Source organism: Telopea speciosissima, chromosome 9, assembly GCF_018873765.1.
Source record: "Telopea speciosissima isolate NSW1024214 ecotype Mountain lineage chromosome 9, Tspe_v1, whole genome shotgun sequence".
Lineage (NCBI taxonomy): Eukaryota > Viridiplantae > Streptophyta > Magnoliopsida > Proteales > Proteaceae > Telopea > Telopea speciosissima.
In genome coordinates, this window is record NC_057924.1 from 50,702,782 (window position 1) to 50,729,168 (window position 26,387).

At 40.1% G+C, this 26,387-nt stretch overlaps 2 protein-coding genes across 2 annotated transcripts in view; both read right to left on the reverse strand.

Moving 5' to 3' along the window:
* Positions 1 to 6,095: 6,095 nt before the first annotated feature.
* LOC122640499 (transcription termination factor MTEF1, chloroplastic) lies at positions 6,096 to 7,152 on the reverse strand. The gene has a single exon (XM_043833714.1). The coding sequence runs from the start codon at positions 7,034 to 7,036 to the stop codon at positions 6,113 to 6,115; it is 924 nt and encodes a 307-aa protein (XP_043689649.1). The 5' UTR covers positions 7,037 to 7,152; the 3' UTR covers positions 6,096 to 6,112.
* Positions 7,153 to 8,443: 1,291 nt separating this feature from the next.
* Positions 8,444 to 26,387, reverse strand: part of LOC122639024 — a 71,153-nt gene continuing 53,209 nt past the window's right edge. The window contains exons 8-9 of the mRNA XM_043831861.1: positions 22,894 to 22,986; positions 8,444 to 8,750 (exon numbers count right to left, since the gene is read on the reverse strand). Of these exons, the coding sequence (XP_043687796.1) occupies positions 22,915 to 22,986 (72 nt within the window). The 3' untranslated portion in view covers positions 8,444 to 8,750; positions 22,894 to 22,914. The remainder of the gene's footprint in view (positions 8,751 to 22,893; positions 22,987 to 26,387) is intronic.

Genomic DNA, 26,387 nt, shown 5'->3' on the forward strand with positions numbered 1-26,387 from the left:
ATTACCTACACATCAAAAGAAAGAAAGAAACAAGAACAAAATTCAATAATGAATGACTAGAAGAAAATGAATAGCAGAGAGACCAAAAACATGGTACCGAATTACCTATGGAATTACCAACTAAACCCAATAGTGTTTCACACCCCAATATTGACAAGTATAAACATGTTGTTGGCATGCCTTTAAATAAATAAGAAATTATGTATAGACCTGTAGTCATGGGTATAAAAATCCATGTTATTAGGGCTAAGAAATTTATCCCTATTATGGCTACAAATAACTAGATTATACATAGAGAAACCCACATACACAATTTTAGTGTGATAAAACTAAACCAATAGGGAGAGACCTTACATTAGGATCCTCATGATACCACGTACATCATCTACATAGTAAGAAATTGGGAATAAGGATGGGGACAAACAAGTAAATTGAGGTACACTCTATGCATAACACAAAAACCCCAACTTTGGAAACCCTAGAGAGAAATTGATTTTGGGCACTATATATAAATTCGATTCTTGTGTGTGCTTGTGTTGTATGATGATCACTCTAGATGTAGAACCATTTAGGACAAGTAAGAATGGGGTTGTGCATGGATTCATGACCTAAAATGAAGTAGAAGTAAAACCCTTCACATTCATTCAAATCTAAATAAAGAGAAGGGGGAAGAACTCGATTTTTAAGGGAGAGACTTACCTTGATCGAAGACTTGACCGATTGAATGGAGTAGATTGGGGTTGGAAACCTTGGGGAATGCTAAGAGACCTTCTCTTGGTATGATGGAGCTCTCCCTCAAGCACAGGTGGTGTTTTTGAATGGAAATAACCAAAGCCCGTGGGGCTTTATTTTAAAAAACTACATGCTCTCAATCCGGCAGATGAAAAACCCAAGAAGGCGGCAGTTGCATCTGCCGGCATCACATTGCTTCAAACCGGCAAATGAAGCCAGAAGATGCAGTAACTAAATACATCTGTCGGCTTAACAAATTTACATAAGCCGGATTGGGTTTTCAAAGGGATCTTGTTTGGCTTGTATACACACATTTGTGGGGCCCATTCTCCTTTGTTGGATGCCCTTATATGAATGAAAAATGTATAGTTTGTGCATGCCCATGCTCCTTCCTCCTTGCATTAACCTCATTAAATTGTACTTTGCAAATGATGCTTATGTCTGTGGAAAGACAAACATGGGTGTATTCAGGGCAATTCTGGGAATTTCCTTCCTTCTTGTGGTGCTTTCATGCTCAATTGACACCCTTGTTTTGTATGACTCTAATGAGTTCATATTTTTTTTTAAGGATTCGCAATGGTTCCGACCCGGAGTAACTCCGAAAATGCCGCCAATCTGGGGCAAGAGTTGGCCGAGGGTATGGATCTAGCTAACTTACCCCCCAGGCTAACTTACCACTTCCGATAGCTCTTCCACCCCAACCCGACCCGCATGCAACAGGGACTTTCGGTTCATCCATCCCTCCTCTTCCAAGGCCGGGATTGTCAGTTCACGAAGTCACCAACCTAGTGGGTGACATCCTCAAGGACTTTCAAGCGGAACAACGACAGTACATGGAGACTATGGTGACGCAATCAGAAATGCGTCAAGAGCGTCTCTTGGCCCAAATAGGAGCCTAATTCCAAGCATCTTTGACCAGTCAAGTGCCACAGGCTCGGACCACTCCACCACTTGGGGCTGTCATACCACCTCCTATGGCGTATACTACACCTCTCCAAGGACATCAGGCCGCACTTACAGCAAACCCCATGATACCAATTGTGGAGACATTTCAAAAGCTGAAGCCAAAGAACTTTGCTGGGGCCACAAGTGACTTACTTCTTCCCTCCAAGTGGGTTCAAAAGATGAAAAAATATTTGACTTGTTGGGTTGCACAGATGAGCAAAGGATAACTTGTGTCGGTTTCCAACTAGAGGGGGAAGCCGAGGCTTGGTGAAAATGTGAGCGTGAAACCCTTATGGCCATCTATCCCAACCTCACATGGGATCAATTCAAGGCGGAATTTTACAAGAACTATTTTCCCAAGAACTTAAAGGAGAAGAAAGAGGCAGAATTTATGTCTCTCAATCAGGGTACAAAGTCAATGATAGAGTGCCAGCAAAAATATGAAGAATTGCACTACTTTGCACCCCCTCATCTTAAAGACAACCAAGGAAAAGCAAGCAAGCTTAAGAGAGGTTTAAGGTACAAAATTGGGGCATAGTGGTGACTCACGGCCTTTAACGGTACGCTGATGTGGTCCAAATGGCCAAAATAGTCGAGGATCAACAGAGAGACACCTCCCACACGCAGTCTAGGGCCGGGAAGCTGCCTATGTCATATCAGGGAAACCAAGGGCCCAGTAAATTTCATAGACCGTACTATGCAAACCCTGCACCGTTCCACTTCAAGAGGTCTGAGGCGTCCCAGCCATCGTGCACGGTCCAGTCTACCGCTTCTTAACAGCCTACAGGCCCTACTCGATGCTTCACCTGTCAGCAATATGGGCACATTTTCAAGTACTGCCCCCAGAAGAAACCTTATGTGTCTCAACTTGTACCTTCACGACCACCTCTACCCAGCCCAGTTATTTGTGCCATTCAGCCTCACCAGGGCAACAGACTACCTGGGCAAGTATATGCCGTTACCAATGCTGAGGCAGAAAGCACACCAGGAGTGGTGACAGGTATAACACCTACCTCAGTAACTTTACATTGATTGCATTAAATGCACATACATGCATGCCATGAGATTAATTAAAATTGATTGTCAGGTACTCTAATTATTGCGAACTCACCCGTACGAGTGTTATTTGACTCTGGGGCATCTCACTCTTTTGTGTCCCCCACTTTTGCCAAGAAGATGCTCATTTGCCCTAAGGAATTGATTCCTGGGTTAGCGGTTAGTACACCTACAGGCAACGTAGTGAAGTTGGATGTGGTCTATGACTTCTGTACTATTGTAGTATGTGAACAGTACAACAGGGGCGGTTAGTAGACCCCTTTTTAATCCTAGGGTTTGTGAACCCAATGGATTTGAAGGCCTAAAACCCTACTCAAATGTGATCTTCATAGCTTGGAGTATGTGTTAAGACCCTAGGTATGCCTCATTGGGTCAAAACCATAAGCACCCAAAGACCAAACCATGTATGGAATTATTCCTCAAATTCGGCAGATACAGTCGGGTAAATCCAGTAGATGTGCCCAGGAGCCCATCTGTCGGCTTGGAAAATACATTTATCGGTATTACACTGCTTTAAACAAGCAGATGCAATCCGGCAGGTGCAGAATAAAATGCATTTGTCGGCTTGGGCACAATGCATCTACTGGATTCCAAATTGGACTTTTTGGTCATTGTACTGGTCCTCTCCCTTTTGGGGGGGCTCATGTATTGATTATTCTATATGCTTTAATATGTACTTAGGGCACCCAAGCACAGGGGTTATACTACGTTTTAGAGCAACGGATTATTTATTGCTTGATCAAACTGGATCTCAAGGTGAGGAAATCGGATACCCGAGCCTACTTTGAAATGTTTAATAATTAGTTGTGTGATTGTCATACATGTGCATGCTTGATTGATTGTTAAGAATCATTAATTAATGATGGAAATGCTTCCATGTTGAGTGTAGATGTTAAGATGTATTTACTTTCAAAATTACTCTTATGATGCAATATATGAAAGAGAACATGGTTATGTGATGAGAATGAGAATGCGAATGTGAAAGAATGATGAGACAGGCATGTGTGATGAGAAAAGATATGGTTTTATGCATTGAGAATAAATATGGTGATGTGTATTGTGAATGGAAAAGGATATGTATGTGATGAAATATGGAAATGGTTGATGGTTATGTGATGTGAGAATGATGGGAACCAAGTACTGTAGTGTGCACCGGACTTGGGATCAATAACTATATTATGATTGATTAATGTGTATGTGTAAGCTAGAGGAGGCGAGAGGATAGCGAGCCCAAAGGAGGGACTATGGACTCGACCTCTGGCCTACATGTGTACATGCCCTATTAGGCATTAGATGTTGTTGGTTAGGTCGATATCGTACCCGGTACTACAACCCTTGCCAATAAGGGTCTACGTATTGGACAATCCCCCATGGGAAAACCAACGAGCCCGATCGAGGGATTGGGAGCGGTGATTTCGATGTAGGACCAGAACCGTGGCAGTGTGATTAACTCTGGGGATTGCTGGGTAAACCAGCAATGCCGATTGAGGTACTAGGACCGACAAGTCCAATGGAGGACCAGGATCGGCAGGCTCCCTGTACAACTCGGGTTTGACATCTCCGGATAGGCCATCGGAGCGTGTGATGGAGGGCCAGGGATGCTACCTAGGGTGTTGTTGTAGCACTATACCTGACTTAGAATTAGAGTTAGGTGCACAGTGATTAATGCTTTTATGCATCATGACATTGCTATTCATGTATGTTGTAACCTTGTGCATGATTCGATTTGCTCATTGGGTTCAATGGAGCTCATTCCACGTGGAAACCTCTTTTAGATGATGATGCAGGTACAGAGGAGCCGAGTGGCTCGGAGTATGTGGCCCCTGAGGGTGGTAGTGGCGAGGACTGGTGGACCCCTAAGGGAGGGGAGCATGGGTCAGGCTGCTACTACGAGGTGTGCTACCAGGGATAATAGCTTTATTGGATGTTGGGATGGTGACCCCTTTTTGGACATTTTATATTTTGATATATGGTTAATTGCTACTTTATCCTTTTGGGTCCCGTCATGAATGATGTATCATTTAAATACTACTTAATACATAAGTCCTGATGGGAATTTAACGCAACTCTGATCATTGATGTAATGGCTTGGAACATGAATAAACTTCAACAGTTATGGTATTTATTATCACACAGCTTCCGTTACTCTGATTTTAATGATATATTTTCATCTTACCGTTTTGTCATGTGTGGTGTGGATGAGTTAGCTTAACTACTGCTTCTGTGATCCTGACGGGAGTGCGGGAGTGCGAGAGCATATTGGTACGCTCCTGTCACAGATTCTGGTGGTTTGAAAATCAACAGATTTCATAACAATAGCATCACCCCATCAACAATGAAAAGCTGAGGTTTTTAGAAAGATTAAACCAGAGAGACATAAGAACCCAAAATCTGTTGGAATAAAGCTTTTCAGAGTCTTTGCAAAATTACATAATAAATTCATTTTTATTCTCAAATAGTCACAACATCCAACAATATAATCAAAGGGAAGGTAGAAAATGGAAAACCAAAAAGCTTAAGTACCTTTTGTGGGAACTGATGAGCACAACAGTATTTATAGAGAACCGGGAGTGTTAGCAATGGGTTATGGTGATGCACAATGCGATGGGCAAGGACTAGAGTTGCAGCAATAGCGAAGCATCCGAAGTCGGGGCTCATATTGTGGTCGCAGATATGGGTACTTCATGTTCTTCGAAGGACAGGGTTCTTATAGTGAAAGGGGTTGCAGGCTTGTAGCCAAGGATCCGTCTGTCTTGTAGCGTGAGGAGGATTTCAAGGGCGAGAAGGCGGGCAAGCTGGGGATAGGGTGGGGAGGGTAGTAGGGGGTGGGATGTGGTGCATCTTTATCCCCTCCAATTCGTTGTCCCCTTCAATTCCTCCAATTCCTCACATGGGGGCAGATGACCACCGTACCCCCTGCCCGAAAATATTGCCCAAGGTGGGTTCCACATCCCCCTATTAGAAGAATTGGAGGTGCCCATGAATTGGAGGTGATAATTTTCCAAGGGGTGGGGCGAGAGGATTATGGGGGGTAGGAGGGGTTTGATCGGAGAAGGGAAGGTGGAAGGGTAAAATCGTCAAAAAAACTTACTTGACTGAGGGAGAAACACTGTTTTGGCTAGTTTTATAAACCCAATCTCAATTTTGGGTACTTTTGTTAACTGAAACATTAAATGTGTAATGCATAATCTTGTAGTTTTCCCGAGTATTTATCTCTCCTAATAATAGGGTTTTGCTAGAATCATGAGAAACTTCATTACAAATCTAATACCAAAGTAAACAGGAGGTAGGAAATAAAAATTATTTTTCAAACAGTAATAATGCTCCTTTATGAACAAGTGTTTAAAAAAAATTCCTCACACCTCACCCCAAACAAGCCTCATTCTCCTCCTTGCCTCAACAGCAACTCTTTGAACTCTTCATCTGTGCTCTTAAGCATCAGTGCCAAAGGCACCATCTTCAGCCGACTCTCCACAACCTCCCTGTGCCTAGGCTTTATCCGTTTCTCCAGACTAAAAGCAAAGTACTGAGGGAACTCCTTCAACTCTTCCAAGCTTCCTCCCATCTCCTCAACAAAATACCCAAACTTGGGCTTAAAATTGTTCTCCACACTGAAAGTGAACAACCCAGGACACCTCAGAACCATCCCCACTGCATCATCTCTTGAAAACCCCAAGTTCACAAGGCAGTCCAGCTTGGGGATTAGAGTGTTCTCCACATTAGACACCAACAATACAGGGTCCTGATAAGCAAGTGCCTCCAAATCCTTGAACCCAAGCCTCTGGAGATAAAAGAGAGCTGGTTTCAGCTGGTCCTTTACACTTGAAACCAGCAACCTAGGACACTTGTTGACAACTTTCCTGAAGTTGTGTTCTGGGACTTTGAGATCCTGAGAGAGGAATCGAAATACAGACACAAGCTCATCTTTGATGCTGGAAGTGAGGATTTTAGGGCACATACCAAAGATCCTGCCCAAATCCTTTTGGTGGATGCCTTTGGATTGGAGGAAAGAGATAATAGAGTTTATGGAGTGGAGGGAAGCAGTGTGAAGGGAAGGATTGAGGGAGAGAGCTTTTCCTGCATCAACACCCATTATCTCAAGACATAGTATCTTCTCCTTGAATTGAACTGAGAGCTCTGTTGGACTTGATGATGAAAGTAGGATTTTTGGTGGAAGGTTCTTGGTTTTTGTTGTTGAGATGTGGCTAGCTTGTTGGGTTTTTGAGAGTGGCAGTGTTGGGTTATTAGAGGAAGAGGAGGAGGACGAGCAGCAGAGGAAGTTCTGAACTGCTGCTGCTTGCATGGTGTGGTGTGGTACTATTAGGGATAAGAGTAGAGGAGAGTTGTATTATAGCCTGTAGGTGCTTGGAAGTTTCAGACAGGGTAAAAGGAAATAAGGAATAGAGAGAGAGAGGCATTTCGGGTGTAAGCATTTCTATCTTTGATCTGTCTCTTATATTGACACCTGGAGGGTGACATTTAAGTTGATTGGTTGAAACAGGATTTCATGGATTTTGTCTAGTTTGCAGATTGTTTGTTGGATCTTTATTTATGTATGAGAGGCCTGCGTCCATCGCGAGAGGAGTGGAACCTGTGCTAAAAACCGTTGGATTGGTATTTTTATGCGGAGCTTTTCAGATGTATCGTTACTGCATAACCCTGGTCTCAGGCTCTCAGCTGATCCATGAAGTTCTTCTACCAAAAAATTAAAAAATTTGATCCATGAAGAAAAAATTGGATGATGTCTGATTCTGAATGGTGTAACTTAGAAACTTTATAAAATATATAGTGGTTGAGTTGTTTGTTCGACTGCACAGCGTATGTTAGCTCTTCCATGTGTCTTCACTTTCTGTCTTCCCACAATAGAGGCAGATATGTCATTTCATAAAGCAAAGAGAAAGATAGATACAAGGAGGCATTATTAATGTACGTTACGCAGCCAAACAATATTCTTTTCCCCAAATATATATGTGATTAAAAATATCTTGTTTAATATCCCACCCCTCGTAAAATAAAAAATCACATCCATATTGACGATTGAGATAGAGAGACGCTATGAAGAATCACATCCCTTACCCATAAGAGTTTTACCAGGTTGCATAGCATACGCTAACGCATCCATGTATCTGTCTTACCTCTTACGGAATGAAATATCTACCCTTTTATTGAGAGAGAGGGAGGTGTGCTTGCTTCCACTACACAGCCAAACAGGGAGCTCAATCCCAATCTATAAACAATGAGATATAATGCAGTCGTTGTTAACGAAATGATCTGATAATGAACATAATGACGACTAAATTCATCTGAAAAAAAAATTCAAGGAGAAAAGTTCTCTGTGAGAGTGTACGAAGTCCCCGACCCCAATGAAAAGCAAAAATCTCAAACCCCATGAAGCTTGTGCGCACCCATTGGACCCTGCACACGCAGTGCCCCTCCCCCCCTCTCCACGCCACTGGCCACTGAACATCTACATCTACAGATTAGTGATATCAACACCAGAAGAATGTGTCCCTCAGTACCAGAAATAAGTAAGCCACAATAGTTAGCACAGCTACTCTCCTCAATATTATGACCTTAGTAACTCTCCTTCTGAAGGCTGAAACTGGTCAGCTTCTCAAAGCACCAAAATTAAATTCTCGAAACTTGATGGATAGAGCTTAAAATAATTTTCATTCTGTTGTAATACATTATACTAGGCCAGTAAAAAATTCACTTAACTTTAACCATTAACTCCTGTAACCAAGCACAATAATTTTAATCTCAACAGATCTAAGTTACTGGCTGTCAATAATGCAGTACAATCACCGATCCTAATGGATGTGGAAGAAATAGAAAAAATAAGTATTCTATATCCCATTGTAAGTTAAAGGTTGTTTAAAAGCATCCAACATTTTTCAGAAGCCTGACTTCATATATCAGGCTTCATTTTTTTTTCCCCTGGAGGAAAGCTGCAATAGTGTTATGCCATCCCAACTTGGAACCTGACTGCTTATCATTTGGGCCGCAATATGTCACTCCTATACATGTAGAACATTTGAGCGGGAAAAAAAAAAAACAGAATTAGGATCCTGATAAAATAATATATCAATAATAAACAAAATTCAATTCATAAAAGCCAGATGACATATCTAGGAGCTAAAATAAAGTCTAGAGCAAATTACATGCACCTCCCCTGGTGTCTGAAACAATAACAGAACACTAATAGAACACCCCTTGTAGTTTCACCATTTACATATAACCCTCTGATGGCTGACGATGTTAGTGAGGTATTAGTTTTGAAAGGTAAAAGACAATTTTACCCCTTTTACTTCAGCGACTTAAATAAAAGTAAAGGACAATTTTACCCTTATTTACATCTTCTCCTCCAAACCAAAAATCCCTAAATCGATTTAGGTTTTGCTACACACCAGCTCCAGCTGCAGCGAAGGTTGCAGAAGACCAAAAAAAGTAACCCATCTGCAGTGGCTTCTATGAATTCCTGAGACCCATCTATGACCCTTCCTACTATATCTATTCAGAGCAGACTCTGCCAGATTCACAAGTACTTTGATCCTGTATCAAGATGGTTGTTCAGCCTTTCATTTTCCTCATTTCCTGTGTTCTAACCATTCTATGGTGATTGGTCTGCTACTAATTTCTTTTCTATATTGGAGGTTGGGTTTTCTCTTGAATAGAGTTACCCTATGCAATGTAAAAAGTGTGAGATGACATGTCTATGGGATCCATGTAATCCCTAAAAGGCTTTCGAATGTGCAGATACAGGATAGTATACAGGACATAGACTACCTTTTCTGCTTCTTTTGTTTATTGGGACTGTGTTGCTTCTGTCTCAGAGCCAGGCAATCTGAGTACAATCTCGCCCCATTATTGCATTAACCTGTCCATTTGTTGATATGTTAGTAGCTAATTGTTCGTAAATAAACCTTTTAAAAAAGACTTGCTCAGGGTAACCTTTTAGAAAATGAATATGCATTCGTAGTCCTGTTTTGATTCGTATTTCAGTGTCTTCCAACTTTTCTTGTGCCTTTTCCATAGAAACCAAAAGCCCACAACTGCACCCAACAAACAAACACTGCCACCGATTGCAACCCCATAAATCAGCGTCGTGTGTCCCTCGCTGCTCGAAGTTGAGGAAGATAAATCAAGGGAGAACAAACACATGGCAGTCCTCATGTCAGTCGGCCCAAAGCGATTAACGATACCAGCAGCATAGATAGAGGGACACCCTGTACAGGACACGTTCCCAACCTGATGGCCGCGCAGGTAAGCTGCCTGCTGTATCGAGTATCAACAGGCTAGTAGTACACGTAGCGCAGGGAGAGCCATTCACAAGCGACTGATTGCAGGAATGCCGGAGAAGAAGCACCGGTGATGATTTATAGCAGCAGCAGCAGCACCGGCGAATTTATAACAGAAGCAGCAGCACCGGCGATGATAAAGATGCTTCACAGTTCGCTAGAGAAGAAAGGGATAGGGGGAGATGGGTTTGGGATATGGTTATGTTCTATAAGGGTATAATGGTCCATTGCAAAAATAGAAGGGTACTATAGCCATTTTCAAAAGTTTAACAACAGTTAATGGTTTAACCTTAACGGTAAGGGCTTATTTGTAAGCCTCCCAATCATCCAGAGGGGTGCACGTAAAATGTGAAACAACGGGGGGTGATTTGTTATTGTTTCAAACACCAGGGGGGATGCTCTAAAGGCTAAAAAAAAAAAAAAGGAGAAAAGCTTCAACCACACAATGATCCTAAAGGCATGGCATCACAGCTCCCCACATTTCAACCATGTGAAATGCTGATTTGGCAGGCTGAGTGTAGGATAGATTTAGGACCCCCTCATAAGCCATCTATTGAATTTGGTGGCATATTTCAAACATATGGCCTATCTAGATGTTGATTTCACTTTTCTAGACTTTTATAACCCTTTGTAGTGATAGAAGGGAAAATCAGATTGGTACAAAATTTGAACTATGTTCAGATGATGATCAGATCCACCAATCATTGAGGCATGATGCCATGACTTCCAGGTTCATGGGGTCACACAGCATGATAGAGCTCCACTTTCGTAACATAAAACAACAATACGTGTTTCATGAAACCGCAGATACACACACCAGACGCACTCCAAAAAATAATCACAAAATGAAACATCATACTATTACCAAAAAAAACACCATAGATCCCTTTTCATATAAACAATCTCTGAATTCATTATGATTTATTTCAGCGGAATGATGATATAAAAAACTCCGCAGTGTTTTGCTGCTGGTCCCAAGCCCGGATAAAGGAGGGTTGGTGCATCAAGTCGGCAACCAACACCAAAAAAACTTTAGCCGAGCCTATTTTACATAGATTCTAGAATGGATCTTTATCCCCTGTGGTTCCCTGCCCGGTACAGTTCCTGCAATTCCTCTCATGGGGGCGGAAATGACCACCTTACCCCTGCCCAAACACACTGCCTGGGTGGGGTCCACCCCCCTCTTATTAGAGGCACTAGGGCACTGTACCGGGCAGGGAATCGCAGGAGATAATTTTCCTTCTAGAACCTTATATTTTCTAACCTATGCTAGGGCGTCCCCCATAAGCAACACACTACACTTCGACCCAGGTGTAGTTAATAGTAAGCAAGGGTTAGCTGGAGCAACCCCTATAAGCGACGTACCATATCGATGCTCATAAGCGGTGTCAAGTAGGCAAGGGTACTCACACCATGGACGAGGGCAGGTTAAAAAAACTAGTCAAAGGTGTAGGACTAGATCAGCATCTTGAACCATAGGATCTATAATGGGTAAGAGTCTACAATTGGAAGATGTCATGAGGACAAGGATTGACATAGCATGTATTGAAGAGACAAGATAGAAGGGTAAAAAAGCTAAGGAGTTTGATGACTTTAAACTTAAGTATACAAGGGGGAAAAGTAATAAAAGTGGAGCGGGCATAAGTGGATAAATATTTAAAGAATGATGTGGTAAACGTTAAGAGATTTGGTGATAGTATTCTATCCATCAGGCTTATGCTGGAGAAAGAGGTTGTCAATATAATTAATGCTTATGCACCCCAAGTTGGATTGGACGAAAGTAGTTAGATTCTATTTTGGGAACATATGGATGGTTTAGTGCAAGATTCTTTTTTTGGTAAAAATTTAGTGCAAGATTTTGGTTAAGGAGAAAAGATTAGTATAGGGGGTGATCTAAATGGACATACTGGGAGACACTGTAGAAGCTATAAAGGTGTACATTAAGGATACGGTTTTGGAGAGAGGAATGACGAGGGCACTTCAGTTTTAGATTTTGTTGTGGCGTATGATTAATTGTAAACACGTACTTTGAAAAGAAAAAGAACATTTAGATACCTCCAACAGTGGGCATCATAGTAGCCAAATAGATTCCTTTCTAATTAGAAGGTCTTATAGGTTGTTATGTAAGGATTGTAAGGTTATACCAAGGGAGAGCCTAACCACACAACATAAATTAGTGGTCATGGATATGTGCCTCATTATGAATCGTAAAAAAAGTGAGCTTATTTGCCCTTGGATAAGATGGTGGAGCTTAAAAGGAGATATCTTGAAATCATTTACTGATAAATTGATCAAATAAATAAATGGGATTTTGATGGAGACACTAATACGATGTAGAACGAGATGATTGCTTGTATTGAGAAAGTTGCTAAAGATGTCCTAGACGATTCGAAAAGAAAAAATCATCACTCTAGGGATTTGGTGGTGGGATGATGAGGATTGAGCAGCCATTAAGGCTAAGAAAGCTAGTTTTAAGACATGACAAAGGACTAAGGATGTAGAGGATCTACAAGGCCCCGTTTGTTTAGAGGGGAGGGTGGGATGGGATTGTTGGGAAGATGGGTCCCACATGTTAGTGGGGTTTTGTTTGGGGTGGAAATTTCAAGGTAAAGTTGAGGTAAAGTAACTTTTCACACCAAAGTCCGACTAATTTGGTGGGACTTTAGATAGCAAAGGGGTGGGATTTTGAAGTGCCACATCAGCAAACAAAGCAATTAATGATGTCCCCTCAGCATTTGTAAGTTTACCGCCCCAAATTAACCAAACAAGGTTGGGGTGGGATTTTGAAGTGCCACATCAACATTTTCCCACCCCAATTCTCCCACCCAACCTAAATCCCCTCTAAACAAACGGGGCCCAAAGGTATAAATTTGTTGGAAATGAAGCTAAAAAGATTGTAGGAAAAACAAGGGTGAAGAAACATGAAGATCCTCATAACAATCTGAGCACAAAGGAAAGGAGAAAAGCTATCTATAAGATAGCTAAAATGAGGCAAAGGAAGAGTAGAGATCTTGACCATGTTAGATCTATTAAAAGTGAAGATGGTGAAGTACTAATAAGGGATGAAGACATTAAGGAGAGATGAAGAGTTTATTTCTGCAGCCTACTAAATGAGGACACTTCGAATAATAGTATCTCGGAAGACTGCATTACCCATCAAGTCACCACATGTCGTAGATGCATACAAAAAATTAGGGTGTTTAAACTAAAAGAAGCTTTAAAGAGAATGAAAGTAGGCAAGGCACTAGGCCCAGTCGAGGTCCTAATAGAAGTTTGGAAAAGTTTAGTAATCTATGGTTTATCTTGGCTAACCAAGTTGTTTAATAAGATTATGAGCACACGGGAAATACCATGATGAATGGAGGAGAAGCATTGTGTTTCCAATTTAAGGTGATATTCAGAATTATAATAATTACGGAGGCATAAACTAATGAGTCATACTATGAAATTAAGGTAGAGGATTATTGAAACCCACCTGCAGCAAGAAACAACTATTATGAAGAACCAATTTGGTTTTATGCCAAGAGATCCATGACAAAAGCTATTTACTTACTTAGGAGACTCATGGAAAGATTTAGATATTACAAGAAGGATCTCCATAGGATCTTTATTGACCAAGATTAAACTTATAACAGAGTCCCTAGAGAGTTAACCTGGCAAGTACTAGGGAAGAGAAGTGTTTCAAGTAAATAAGTGGAAATTAAAGCTATGTATAATGGTGTAGTGACTAGTGTAAAAACTGTGGGAGTCAAGGTAGTGAATTCCCAATTATAATTGGGTTATATCAAGGATCAACTTTAAGACCTTATTTGTTTGCGCTTATCATAGATTATTTAACTAGACACATCCAAGATCAAGTTACTTGGACGTATGTTTTTTGCTGATGATATTGTTTTGGTGGATGAGACAAAAGCATGGATTCACGCCAAGTTGGAGTTATGGAGATCAATCCAGAATCAAGAGGTTTTAAGATAAGTAGGACGAAGACAAAGTATATGTTGTGCAACTTTGGTTACACTAGGACGGATTACGAGGTGGTGAAAATTGATGAGAGGGAGATTCCATAAAGTAATTATTTTAGGTATCTAGGCTCAATCATAAATAAAGAAGATGATATTCAGGATAATATTTCACAAATAAAATAGGATGGATGAAGTGGTGAGGTGCGTCCGAAGTGTTGTATGGTCAAGATATTCCTTTAAAATATAGCAAAATTTTGTAGGACAGCCATACAACCAGCTATGATGTATGGTGTGGAATGTTGGGCAGTTTTGAAGTACCATATAGGTAAACTGATAGTAGCTGAGAGGAGGATGTGGAAATGGATCTGTGGCAAAACTAGGAAAGATAAAGTAAGGAATGATCAAATTAGAGCAGACATGACAAGCTACAATAAATTTGTTTGAGGTGGCATGGCCATATTCAATGGAGACCTTTAGATGCTCCAGTATGGAAAAGTAATTTGATTCAGATTGAACGAACCAAAAGAGCCAAAGGCAGACCTAAAATGACTGAGAGAAGTGGTGAGGAAAGACATGCATAGCTTAGGCCTTGTACCAAGCATGACCTCGAATAGAGCTGATTGGAGGGTTTAGGATCCACATAGCCAACCCCATTTAGTTGGGATAAGGATAAGTTGTTGTTGTATGCAGATGGCCAAACTACACACCATCTTTTCATCCAGTGAATAAACTAGTTTGGCTAATTTATTGACCTTTCTAGACTCAATCGTGCTAACTTATCCCCTATAAAATTTAACCCTACACGCATAACAAGTACAATTGTGGAGGTACACTATTGTGGGGACCTTACCTGGACTTAAGACTAATACAGGACGTGCACAGCAGAATTTTAAGAGATGGTAATGACCTATTGCACAGGTAATTAACACACAATTATTGTTTGTACAGCCAGATTGGCAGGCACTACATATATTGTGGGGCATATCTTTTGATTCAGTATACCCGAACTGGAACTTGAAAGGAAGTAGCAAATCAGCTATTTCCCAATGCTAGTACGGCAATTGTGGAATCCCACCACTCCAAGTGTCTTGAAGGGGTCACATACTGGAATTGCAACAAAATGTAACCTCATTTTCTTTTTGACCATTGTGACCAAGTGGTCACGCGTTTGAGTCTCTGGAAACAGCCTCTCTGCAAAGCAGGGGTAAGGCTGCGTACATTATGACCTTCCTCAGACCCCGCAGTGGCAGGAGCATCGTGCACTAGGTACGCCCTTTTTTAGTTGTATCATTTGCATCTCCAGCTTGCAGGTTTTATGAGTTATTTTTTATTTTCATTCCACGAGAGAGAACAATGAAGAGAGTTGCAATAGAGAAAAGGAAAAAAGTGAGGACATGGGAGGGAAAAAGAACAACAATTATGGAACCTATGCACAACATAATAAGATCCACAAGAAATGCTCACAAAGATGGCAAACTCCAACACCAGAATAATTAACAACAGTTTTCAAGTAAACACATCTCAGTAGAAGGAATAATGCTTCACATTTTATGTCAATTCTAGAGCTGTCTAATCAAAATTAAAGTCTTTGAGGCCCTTCTGTTTGTCGAAGCTGTTGGGTTCGAGGCTATAAAAGGTCAGTACAAGGTGGATCCTTATTTCAGCTCGATTCTGGAGCAGTGCGAGCTGCATACTGGTGGTCCAGGGTTTGATTCTATTATGCAGTAAGGCTATTCAACAGGATAACGCTGTTGGTAAAGTGTTTTTCCAAGAAGGCTCAGACTGAAGAGAAAGCAAAAGCCTCTTGGCTCTACCTGAATAGCCATCACCAGTCAGACCTGAATAAAAAAAAAGAGTAAAAACTCAATGCTCTAATAAAGAAACATCCTAGACACCCTCAGAGACCAAAATGGCCTATGGCCATGGATTACCAATCAGACTTCAACAAATTATTGATTGAGGACATCAAACAGTTGAATGCGTGAAATCAACAACTACAGAGTGAATGGGAAGAACCAATCCCTCAAAAAATATTTTCTAACGCCTCTTTGCAAGAGAATTACGATGACAATGGAAAACTTTCATTTTCTGATGACGAGGAGGAATGGAAGCCCATGTATATTCAATTCAGAATTATCCTATCATGGCCTAGGCCCACATCTTATAGTAAGATAAGAATCCTACTTTAAAGTCTAATTACAACTAACAACCAACTCAACAATGACTTAACATAAACTAACTCTTAAGAGTAACTCCCATGACTTAACAAGGAGGAGGACTCCCCCTCACAGTACACTTTAACAGCTTATAAACACCTCAGAACAAGTACCTAGGAATTAGAGTATGGAGTGTTCAAATTAAAGTTAATTTGGGAGTAGCTCCAATGCATGACAACTCGTGAGAAAGTCATTTGAGATGGCATGGACATGTGCTAAGGAGGCCTTTGCTCCAGTACGGAGGTGTGATTTGATTCAGATTGAAGGAGCTAAAAGAGCCAGTAGGTAGGCCTAAAATGACTCTAGGATAAGTGGAGAGGAAAGACATGCATAATTTAGAACTAGTAACAGCTATGGCTTTGAATAAAGCTGATTGGAGAAAAAGGATCCATGTAGCCAACCCATTTAGTTGGGATAAGGCTGAGTTGAGTGATACAATTAGAATACTTGAACCTAAACAGAGTCGTAACTGCTTAGGAAATAAATAAAGGAATCACTTAGGTCCTTTCTTTTTCTTAATGACTAAAGCTCTTCATTTTACTCTTTTTTTTATTTTTCTAGTAAATAAGAAAACAAACTTAATCATCAAATTCAGAGAAGTACTATAGAGGAAAAGCTTGTGTCCATTGGAATGTTTGAAATTTTAGATGGAACTTCAAGGGTTGATAGCATAAGCACCAAACCAAAACAGCCGTCTATAATGGCTTAAGAAGATTAATATTTATCGATATACATTGTCATAGCTAATCATAGAACACCAATATAAGATGACACCCTACAAAAGAATTTTCTATATCACATGTCTAACACAAATGATACACCTTTATGCCAACTTATTCATTTTAGTCAATGCACATTACATGGACCAACATCTGTAGCATGTTGACAAACCCATCCTCAATCAAGACCATTACAATCAGATCCAATTCGACCTTACTGAATGGTTCATGTTGCAGGAGCACTATGGCCAGCGTATGCAGAGTAAATAATCCCACTCCAACACCCCAACCACCCACACACACCCCACAAAAAAAGACACTAATGTATATGGAACACCAACAAATACTTCTTGACCAATGTGCTCTTTATTGAAATAGATCTTCACATTCTTCATACAGTAGATACAGTATAGTTGTCAAGGTGTTGCCTAGGTGGACAAACTCTTTCCTAGGCGACAGCATGCCTTGCTGACACTACACGAGTTTACGTTGATTTTGTTTATTGCTTTGTTTTCCGATGAATATGTTTATATTATATCCTATACTTTGTTTTATTATATGTTGATTTTATCATAAATTCATATTAGATCATTACTAGCATAATTATATCATATAGCATTGATGTGACTTCTATGTTGCATATAAGCATACTATACAAAATAATCATTGCAATATTACATATAGTCATAAACTGCATGCCTAGGGCACCTTGTAGCCTAGACGCCCCTCCAATGCCTTGGGTCACCTTGACAACTATGAGATATAGTACTGGTCAGGCACCCAAACAAGCATAAGCCAGCACAATTTTCATTTAAAAAAAAAAAAAAGAATATCCTTCATCACGCCATCAAAATATCAAGGATCTACTGTCGTAGGGTGAGACGGCCCTTCCAACGTGCATCATATGTTACCACACCCTTCAATATTATATCATTCAAATGCCATCTTGATCTGTGCCATCCATCCGCATGCTAAGGGGATTTCGTCATTTTCATAGTGATCAAACTCCACTGATGTATTCACCCAAAAAAAAACTCCACTGATGTGTCCAGTACCAAGAATAGTCTATTATGACATCAAGAGACTTAAGAAGTGTGTAGGTCTTATTGTTGCCTAGAGCAAAATGCTTTTGTGGAAGGTAGGAGCACATCTGAAATATACATATAGGCATATAGCACATTAAGTTATCCACCACATGCAGAACAAGAAAAGGGGTGGAGGATATTTGGTGCCCTTCAAGCTTGACATGAAAAAGGCATATAGATAGATTAGAGTGGACAATATACCCAAGTTGACACTAAGAGGGGGGTGAATCAGGGTCACAAATTTTCTCCAAAAATATTCCCAACACACATTGTAACTCACCCTTGGTATTCCCAACAATGATGGCATTGTAGCAATAAACACTAACGCAAACACACAGTCGTATGCACTTCCACCTCATCACCACAAAGTGGTTAGGTCTACCAGATAGTGCACACTCATTCACCATTGCACTCCAATATCCAAACAATAATAATGCAACTACAATAACACAAAATATAATGTGGTTTGGCAATGTGCCTACATCCACTGAGAAATGGTCAAGTTGACCAGCGTTTATTCTCACTAGTGATTTTTAACTGCAAGCTACAGCTCAAGAACACCTTATTCTGCGTCAACACTTGCCTACACAAGTGCAAGGACAACAACCCCGTTTGGTGTATTTCTGCCGCAACGACTCAGGAACTCCGTCCTGCTTCAACCTTGGATGCAGCAAAGGCAAGGACTATAATCCCAAACCGTAGACAAGCCCCAACTTGCTAGGTTTACAATGAAAAATCAATAGAAACAATGAAAAATCAATAGAAATCAAATCCCCCCAATTACATTCATGGTCTAGGTTTATCAACATTAACCAAACACTAGAACAATAAAAATAAGGACTTGCAAATGCGAATTACCTCAACCTGTGTAATCACGTTGACAATGTGTAGGAATCAAACTATATGCGCGATCACCAAAACAGTCGTCTCAAACAACAAACCCTTCAAAATCTTGAACTAGGGTTTCTCAGATCTGAAACACCTCTCTTTGGGTATGCCCACACTCAACAACATCTTTGAAGGTAAATCAATATGTTGCATGCTCCTCCATGTGCATGCGGATCGAGAAAATCACCATTGAAGCACTTTGTGAAATCCGTGATTCTAGTGATGTTTTCTTCATTTTTCTCTTCACAAGGACGTTCCTCTTATTTCTGTGAAAGCACAACACTTCGCGACTCGCAAAATGGAGTTATAACGAGTGAGATAACCCAGTTTCAATGAAACCCTGAGATCTAGGGGCAAAACAATAATTTTAAGGGTAATTCGTGACAAAAACAGAATCTTTCATGTTTCACGAAGTTCTAGCTCAAATTTCAAGATTTTCCTAGAAATAGAAAAGATTAGGAATGCTATGAACTACTGGAACACACATCTGTCGGCCCGAAAAAAGTTCCAGTATCTGCCTTAAACTCGTTCACACTACCAATTTGCTCCATTTCTATGAAGTCACATGGAGATCGCCATAACTCCATCCGAGATCGGAATGATGCAAAACCAGTTGTGTTGTAACCATGACTTGATGAACTACAAGTTTCATGTAGAACACTTCTTCCAAAGATTCCATTAAGTCTTCCGAAATTGGCTCCAAACATGCTGCCATTGTATGAACCTATGACATAGTGAAACACACACTTTTATTGAATGAGGCCTTCACCTGTCGCTTCCACATTCTTCCAAATATTGAATAAACATAAAATATACTGTGTAAATAACGAAATACTTCAAACACCTGTCATATATGCCCGGAAACCTCTGTAACACTGCCAAACCCTGATTGCACCGAAAATGACATGTCTGCATTACGAACTCACTGGCTGTCACTGCCAAAGCTGCCACAATACCTGTGCATCACCCAAACACTTCCAAAATGCCACTGTACACTGTCACACAAGTTGCCAACAATGACAACCCATGATCCAGTTGCCCTCTATGCTAGCAAGGCTGGGATTATGTGTGAAATGAGTGTCTCTTCTAAATCAGTGTGTTAGCAGAGTTTTGTACTCCTTAATGGTGTTTAAAGGGGAAATTCACTCCGTAGAGGAGGGGAAATTCACTCCGTAGAGGAGGGGATCCTCTCTCTCCTAGAGTGTTCATAATGTGCACTGAATGTCTTACATATCTGATAGCTGGGGAAGCAGCCTCTTCAGGACAATTGCAAGGTATTACAGACAAAAGGAACAGCCCTGAGATTACCCACTCTTTTTTTTTTTTTTGGCAGATGCTTGTTTGACTTCCTCCATGCTGATCATTGTCCCTCAAAAATTTTAAAAGGTTAATGTCTTTATATTATGGTGCTCTGGGTCAAATGGTGAATGGTCTGAAGTCTTCAGCTACTTTCTCCCCAAATACACTGGCTAGAATCCAGTACATATTTGAAAGAATTGTGGGAGTCAGAGGCCTTTCTAAGCTTGAAAAGTAGTTGGGTCTTCCAACAGACAGATTGAAAAACAAAAAAACGGCATTCCAATAGATAAAAGATAGGACTTTGAATAAGATTGTTGAGTGGAAAGAGAGGTTGTTGTCCCCAGCGGGAAGAAAAGTTATGTAAAGGCAGTGGCAACAACAACTCCTATGTAATTGATGTCTCACTTCAAACTTTCGGAGGGTATACTTGAGGAGGTCAACATGCGGGGTGGAGATTCCTGTGGGGCCAAAAGCATGATGAGCGGAAGATTCATTGGGTTGGTTGGGATAGTCTTTGCAAGCCAAAGCTGGGAGGATTGAGGTTGAGGGATCTTCATTTTCAGAATCTAACTATGTTGGCTAAATTGGGTTGGCAATTGTTAAAATGTTAAATAACCCAAACTCCATGTGGGCCTCTCATCCGTAACATTTACTTTCATAATGGGAATTTAACTCAGGAGCAGCTTGGAGACCATACTTCTTGGGCTTGGAGGAGCATTCTTAAAAGCCAACATCTGTTAGAAAAGGACACCCCCCCCCCCCCCCCATTATGATGAAAGATCCATTCAGATTTGGGATGATCCTTGGGTTCTACTTCTTGTTGGATATAGAATCCACTCTCCAGGAACCCCAGACTGTCCTACTACCTCGGTCTCTGATCTTATATTTCCTGTTGGCACTTGGATATTACCCTGTTGTGGAGAATCTTCCTAACTATGGAAGTCACTTCTATTATTCAGATTCCCCTTAGCTATGAAGGGTGTGCTCTGATAGGCTATGTTGGGCCCCTCATCCTAAAGGTATTTCTCTATTAAATAAGCTTATTGACTTGGAGCTTCCCTAGCCCCCCAATCAAGATCTGCAGAAAGAATTAGCCTCATTCCAAACAGGTTTGGAAGGTTTTGTGGAATTCTAAAATCAAACCCCCCCCCCCCCCCCCCCCCCCGCCAAAAAAAAAACAGTTGTTATTGTGGAAAGCGTGTAGCAATGCTATAGGAATATAAGTTGACCTCAAACAGAGGAAGATTGTGCAATCTGATATTTACCCATGCTGTGGGAAAGAGATAGAGACAGTGGAGCATGCCCTCCTACATTTTCCACATGCTCAGGAGACTAGGTTTGCATCTTGTGTTACTATGAGATCCACTGCACATCCAGGTTTGGCCTTTTATGAATGGAATCTTAAATGGGACAGCGTTCTAGGCTCCACAAAGGAGCAACATAGGTTCTTCACTACTCATGATGTTAGAGTATGGGAGATTTGGAAGCAAAGAAACACCAGAGTGTTCAAAGGGATTGTGCCACCCTTATGGTCTTGGATAGCCATGGTGAACTGGAATGTGGAGGCGGCTAATCTCTTATTTTTGCCTCTCCAGGATCCCAGTGCTTCCATATTTATTTGGTCCGAGACCAGCCTGATACCTCTGGGGCCTATGATATATTCATTGATACAGCTCTTTCTTCTAACCCCTATGCTATGGTGTTAGGTTGCTTTATTCTTGATGAGCAAGATCCGTCTGTTTTGATTGCTAAAGACCATTTGTTTCCTTCCACAGCAGTGGTGGGAGACTCCTGTGCTCAGGATGGGTTTGAAAGCAGCCCTCCATGCTGGACTTTGCCATTTTGCTTTCTTTTCCAATTGTTAGGTACTGATCCACTGCCTTAATGATGCTTCTTGCCATTCCCCCTCTGAGATTGTCACCAACATTGAGGATATTCAACTTCTGCAGACTTTCCTTCTTTCTTGTTCTTTTTCACATGTGAGCCTGATGAGGCTTAACAATAGTGCAGTCCTTAGAAGGGGCTGCACCTCCCCCCCCCCCCCCCCCCCACAAAAAAAAAAAAAATCCTTAGGGGGAAAAAAGGATTTCCAATTAATTATTTTCATAGGCTATCCGATAACATGAACTCTGGTCATGGCATTCTTACAGTTCAGCCAAGTTGGGAGTTTTGAATTGAAATTTTGAAGTTTCAGCACAAGTAGACAGAAGTGTACTGCAGTCAGAATGAATTTTCTCAGTCAAGTGAATATTATGTTGATCCTGACAGGAGTGGAAGCGGAAATAAGTCAGCTCACTTAAGTAGGTTTTAACTAACTTTTAGAACCATTGCACAAGTGGTATCAGATCAGAAAGATTGGCCAGAGGAAGGGAATCATACAGTTCATACTATTACCTTTATACGTTTATGTTTTTCTTCCAATTGTAAGGCACAAGAAGGTCCAACAAGAATGACAGCTTAAACACATATATTTTTACATAGAAAACACTACAACATCTGAGCATGATAAGCAGAGGAGTTATCTGTTAATTTGTCAGTGACATGAATTAGATGAATGTTCTATACATTGTCCATCATGTACATCTTTCATAGGAAATAAATCTTAAGTAGGAAGTAATCAATCTTCTTTCAAGCTACTGACTCACTAAATTAAAACCCAATCACTTTTGACCTACTGAACGGCCAGAATTTACCTTTGTTGTTAAGGTCCATTCTCAGTGCTGTCCGTGGCCCTTGCTTACAGAATGGCGTGCCACAAGCTTTTGGCCAGGAGTAAGGTGATCATCCTACAAGAACAAACTTTTATTTGTGAAACTGGAAATAACATCACAGCAAATCACAGACATTACCTAACATTAGAAATATTTGAAGACTAGGACAAATGTGGAGTTGTGTGTTGATATTCATTGTTGTAGCCCTTACTTAACAGCTTGAGCTTTTGGAATAGTGGTAGTAACATGGTATCAGAGCCAGGAGGTCAGGTACTCGATTCTTGGTACATGCGAGGGGTTTGTGTTTTGTGCCCCCTTAGTGGCAAATATGTGTGTGGGTGGGGGCAGGGGGGGGGGGGGGGAGGGTTTGTTTGCGCGGTTGTAACAAAAGGCATATATATATATATATGAACTACCAAGATATGGTAAGCATCCAAAAATTGTCTAAATTTCCCAATAAAGCAAGGACCCTAGCATCTGTAATAACATTTATCCACGTGGCTAGTCTCAACACACACATAATTCTCCACATAGCTATTTTAGCACTAAGAAATGGTTGGAAAGTCAATAATGACACATTGGCTTAATGGCTGAAAGCCTGAAACACAACAGAAAATTCAATAACATATTTGACCACTAAATTGAACTGAGCCATGAACTTTCCCATGTAGGCTCAAATCCACAAGGTAATCCATCCAAAGGATGAACTGGAGTATTGGATAGATCAGCCTCTCATAATCTCATGTGGCTCAAAGGAGGTGATTCATGTAAATAAAGCCTTAAAAGGACACTTCCCTACAAGAGAATTAATAACAATATTCATATTATTATAATCTCTCTTTTACATCAGCTACATAACCCTCCATGTGGCTCAATATACGTCTTTGCACATCTATGTGCATACACACATGTAAAAGGCTTTCTAAGTGAGTTGGATAGAGAGTGACGCAATTAAGATTGTTTAATTAGATCAATCAGGCCTCGGAAGACTTTTTTTTTGCCCATGGATGGGTTCAGTGGCCCTTGGGATTTATATTTTTGAGTTATTGATGTAATGGACCTCTTTTATAGGCCCATATTTAGGGTCTTAATTCTGAATACAGGATTTACAAAATTAGTTAGTTTAGATAGAAGCTTACTTCTATACTTATTTGTTATTAAGTTTTCGTAAGGCTGGACTTTGGAGGTTAGCATCTTAGAACATTGAATCTTTAACGCGTATGAGTCTAGAATTAATAGATGTTATGAGGAGAAGGGGGATTGAAATTGCCTGTATTACAGAGACTAGATAGAACGGTAAAAAGCTGAGGCGTTGGACGACTTAAAAATTAGTATTCAGGGGATAAAAGTAATAGAAGGGGAGGGGGGAATAGTAAAAAATAATGTGGCAGATATTAAAAGATTTAGAGATAATATTATATCCATCAAGCATGAGCTGATGAAAGAGGATGTCAATATAATTACGCTACGCACCCTAAGTACGATTGGATGTAATTAGTAAGTTTCAATTTTGGGAAAACATGGATGGATTAATGGAAGGTTTTAATCAAGGAGAAAAGATTATTATATAGGGTCATTTGAATGGACATGTTGGGAGAGATGTAGAGGCTCTGAAGGTGTACAATGAGGATATGGTTTTGGACAGAGAGGATCCCAGTTTTAGATTTTGTTGTGGCTTATGATTTATCCATTGTAAATGCTTACTTTGAAAAGAAAGAGGAGCAGTTAGTTACCTTCATATGTGGGCATCATAGTTGCCAAATAGATTTCTTCATAACTAGAAGGTCCGATAGGTTGTTATGCAAGGAGTAAAGTTATACTAGGGAAGAACCAACTACACAACATAGATTCGTGGTCATGGATATGTGCCTCATTACATTGAATTATAAAAAATTAAAAAAGGTGAACTTATTTGCCCTAGGATAAGGTGGTGAAGCTTAAAAGGAGATATCCTGAAATCATTTACTAATAAATTGGTCAAATAAGGAAGATAGGATTTTGATGGAGATACTAATACAATGTAGAACGAGATGATTGCTTTTATTAAGAAGGTTGCTAAAGATGTCATAGGCCAATCGAAAGGACAACGTCATCCCTCAAGGGAGATTTGATGGTGGTATGATGAGATTCGAGCAGCCATTAAGGCCCAAAAAAAAAAAAATAGTTTTAAGACATGGCAAAGGACCAAGGATGTAGAGGATCAAAAAATGAATAAATCTTACAGACATGAAGCTAAGAAGATTGTGGGAAAAGCAAGGGTGAAGAAATATGAAAATCTTTATAACAAAAGATTAGTGTGACTGAAGTAAAAGAAGCATTAAGGAGGATGAAAGTAGGCAAGGCACTAGGCTCAGATGAGGTTCCAATAGAAGTGTGGAAGAGCTTAGGAATCTGTGGTTTATGTTGGGCCTATTGGCTAACCAAGCTGTTTGATAGATTATGCGCACAAGGAAAATGCCAGATGAATGGAGGACAGGCATTGTGTTTCAAATTTACAAAAATAAGGTAATATTCAGAATTGCAAAAACAATAGAAGCATAAAACTAATAATGAGTCATACTCATGGTACAAAATTTCGCGAAATATCGCCGAAATTTCAGTAAATTTCGGTAATTTCGACACTACCGAGACGAGATGGGCTTCCGAAATGAAAAAAGTTCAAATTTCGGCGATATTTCGGAATATTTCGGTATATCTCGATATATCTCGGTATATTTTGTAGAAATACTGTGTATTGAGCAGTAAATTTCGGTATATTTCGGTAAATTTCGTAGAAATACTTTGCGTAAGTATTGAACTATTGACTATTATGAAGTTTATGAGTTATGACTTATGCACTTATGACTTTATGAGTTTAAACTTTAAAGTTTAAACTAAAGGCTACATTTGACTTTATTTTTGTTTCATTACTTTGTTTAAATTTCTTATTATGTCTTTTAGTACTTAAACAATATGTATTTAACTATTTTATACAACAGGGTCCGAACGTATACAGTCAATCAAGGGTGCAAACCCAAAACACCACTTTGAGTTCATTTTTTTTGGAATATGAAGGTTTAAATGTGTTTATTTAGTTTAAATAAGGGTGTCCATGACGTATCAGGCCTAGATATGGCCAAATACCCACCGAGATGGACTCCCGAAATATTGCAGAAAAAATGCAATATTTCGGCGAAATTTCGCCAAATTTCGGATATCTCGGTAGGCCCGAGATACCGATATATCGCGAGATATAGTACTATGAAAATATTGGAGATGAAACCCACTTGAGGCAAGAAACTACTATTATGAAAGAACCAATTTGGTTTTATGCCAAGAAGATACACGACAACAATTATTTACTTATTTAGGAGACTCATGGAAAGATATAGAGACTGCAAGAAGAATCCCCATATGGTCTTTATTGACCTAGATTAAACTTATGAAAGAGTCCCTAAAGAGTTAAACTGGTGAGTACTAGAGAAGAGAAGTGTTTC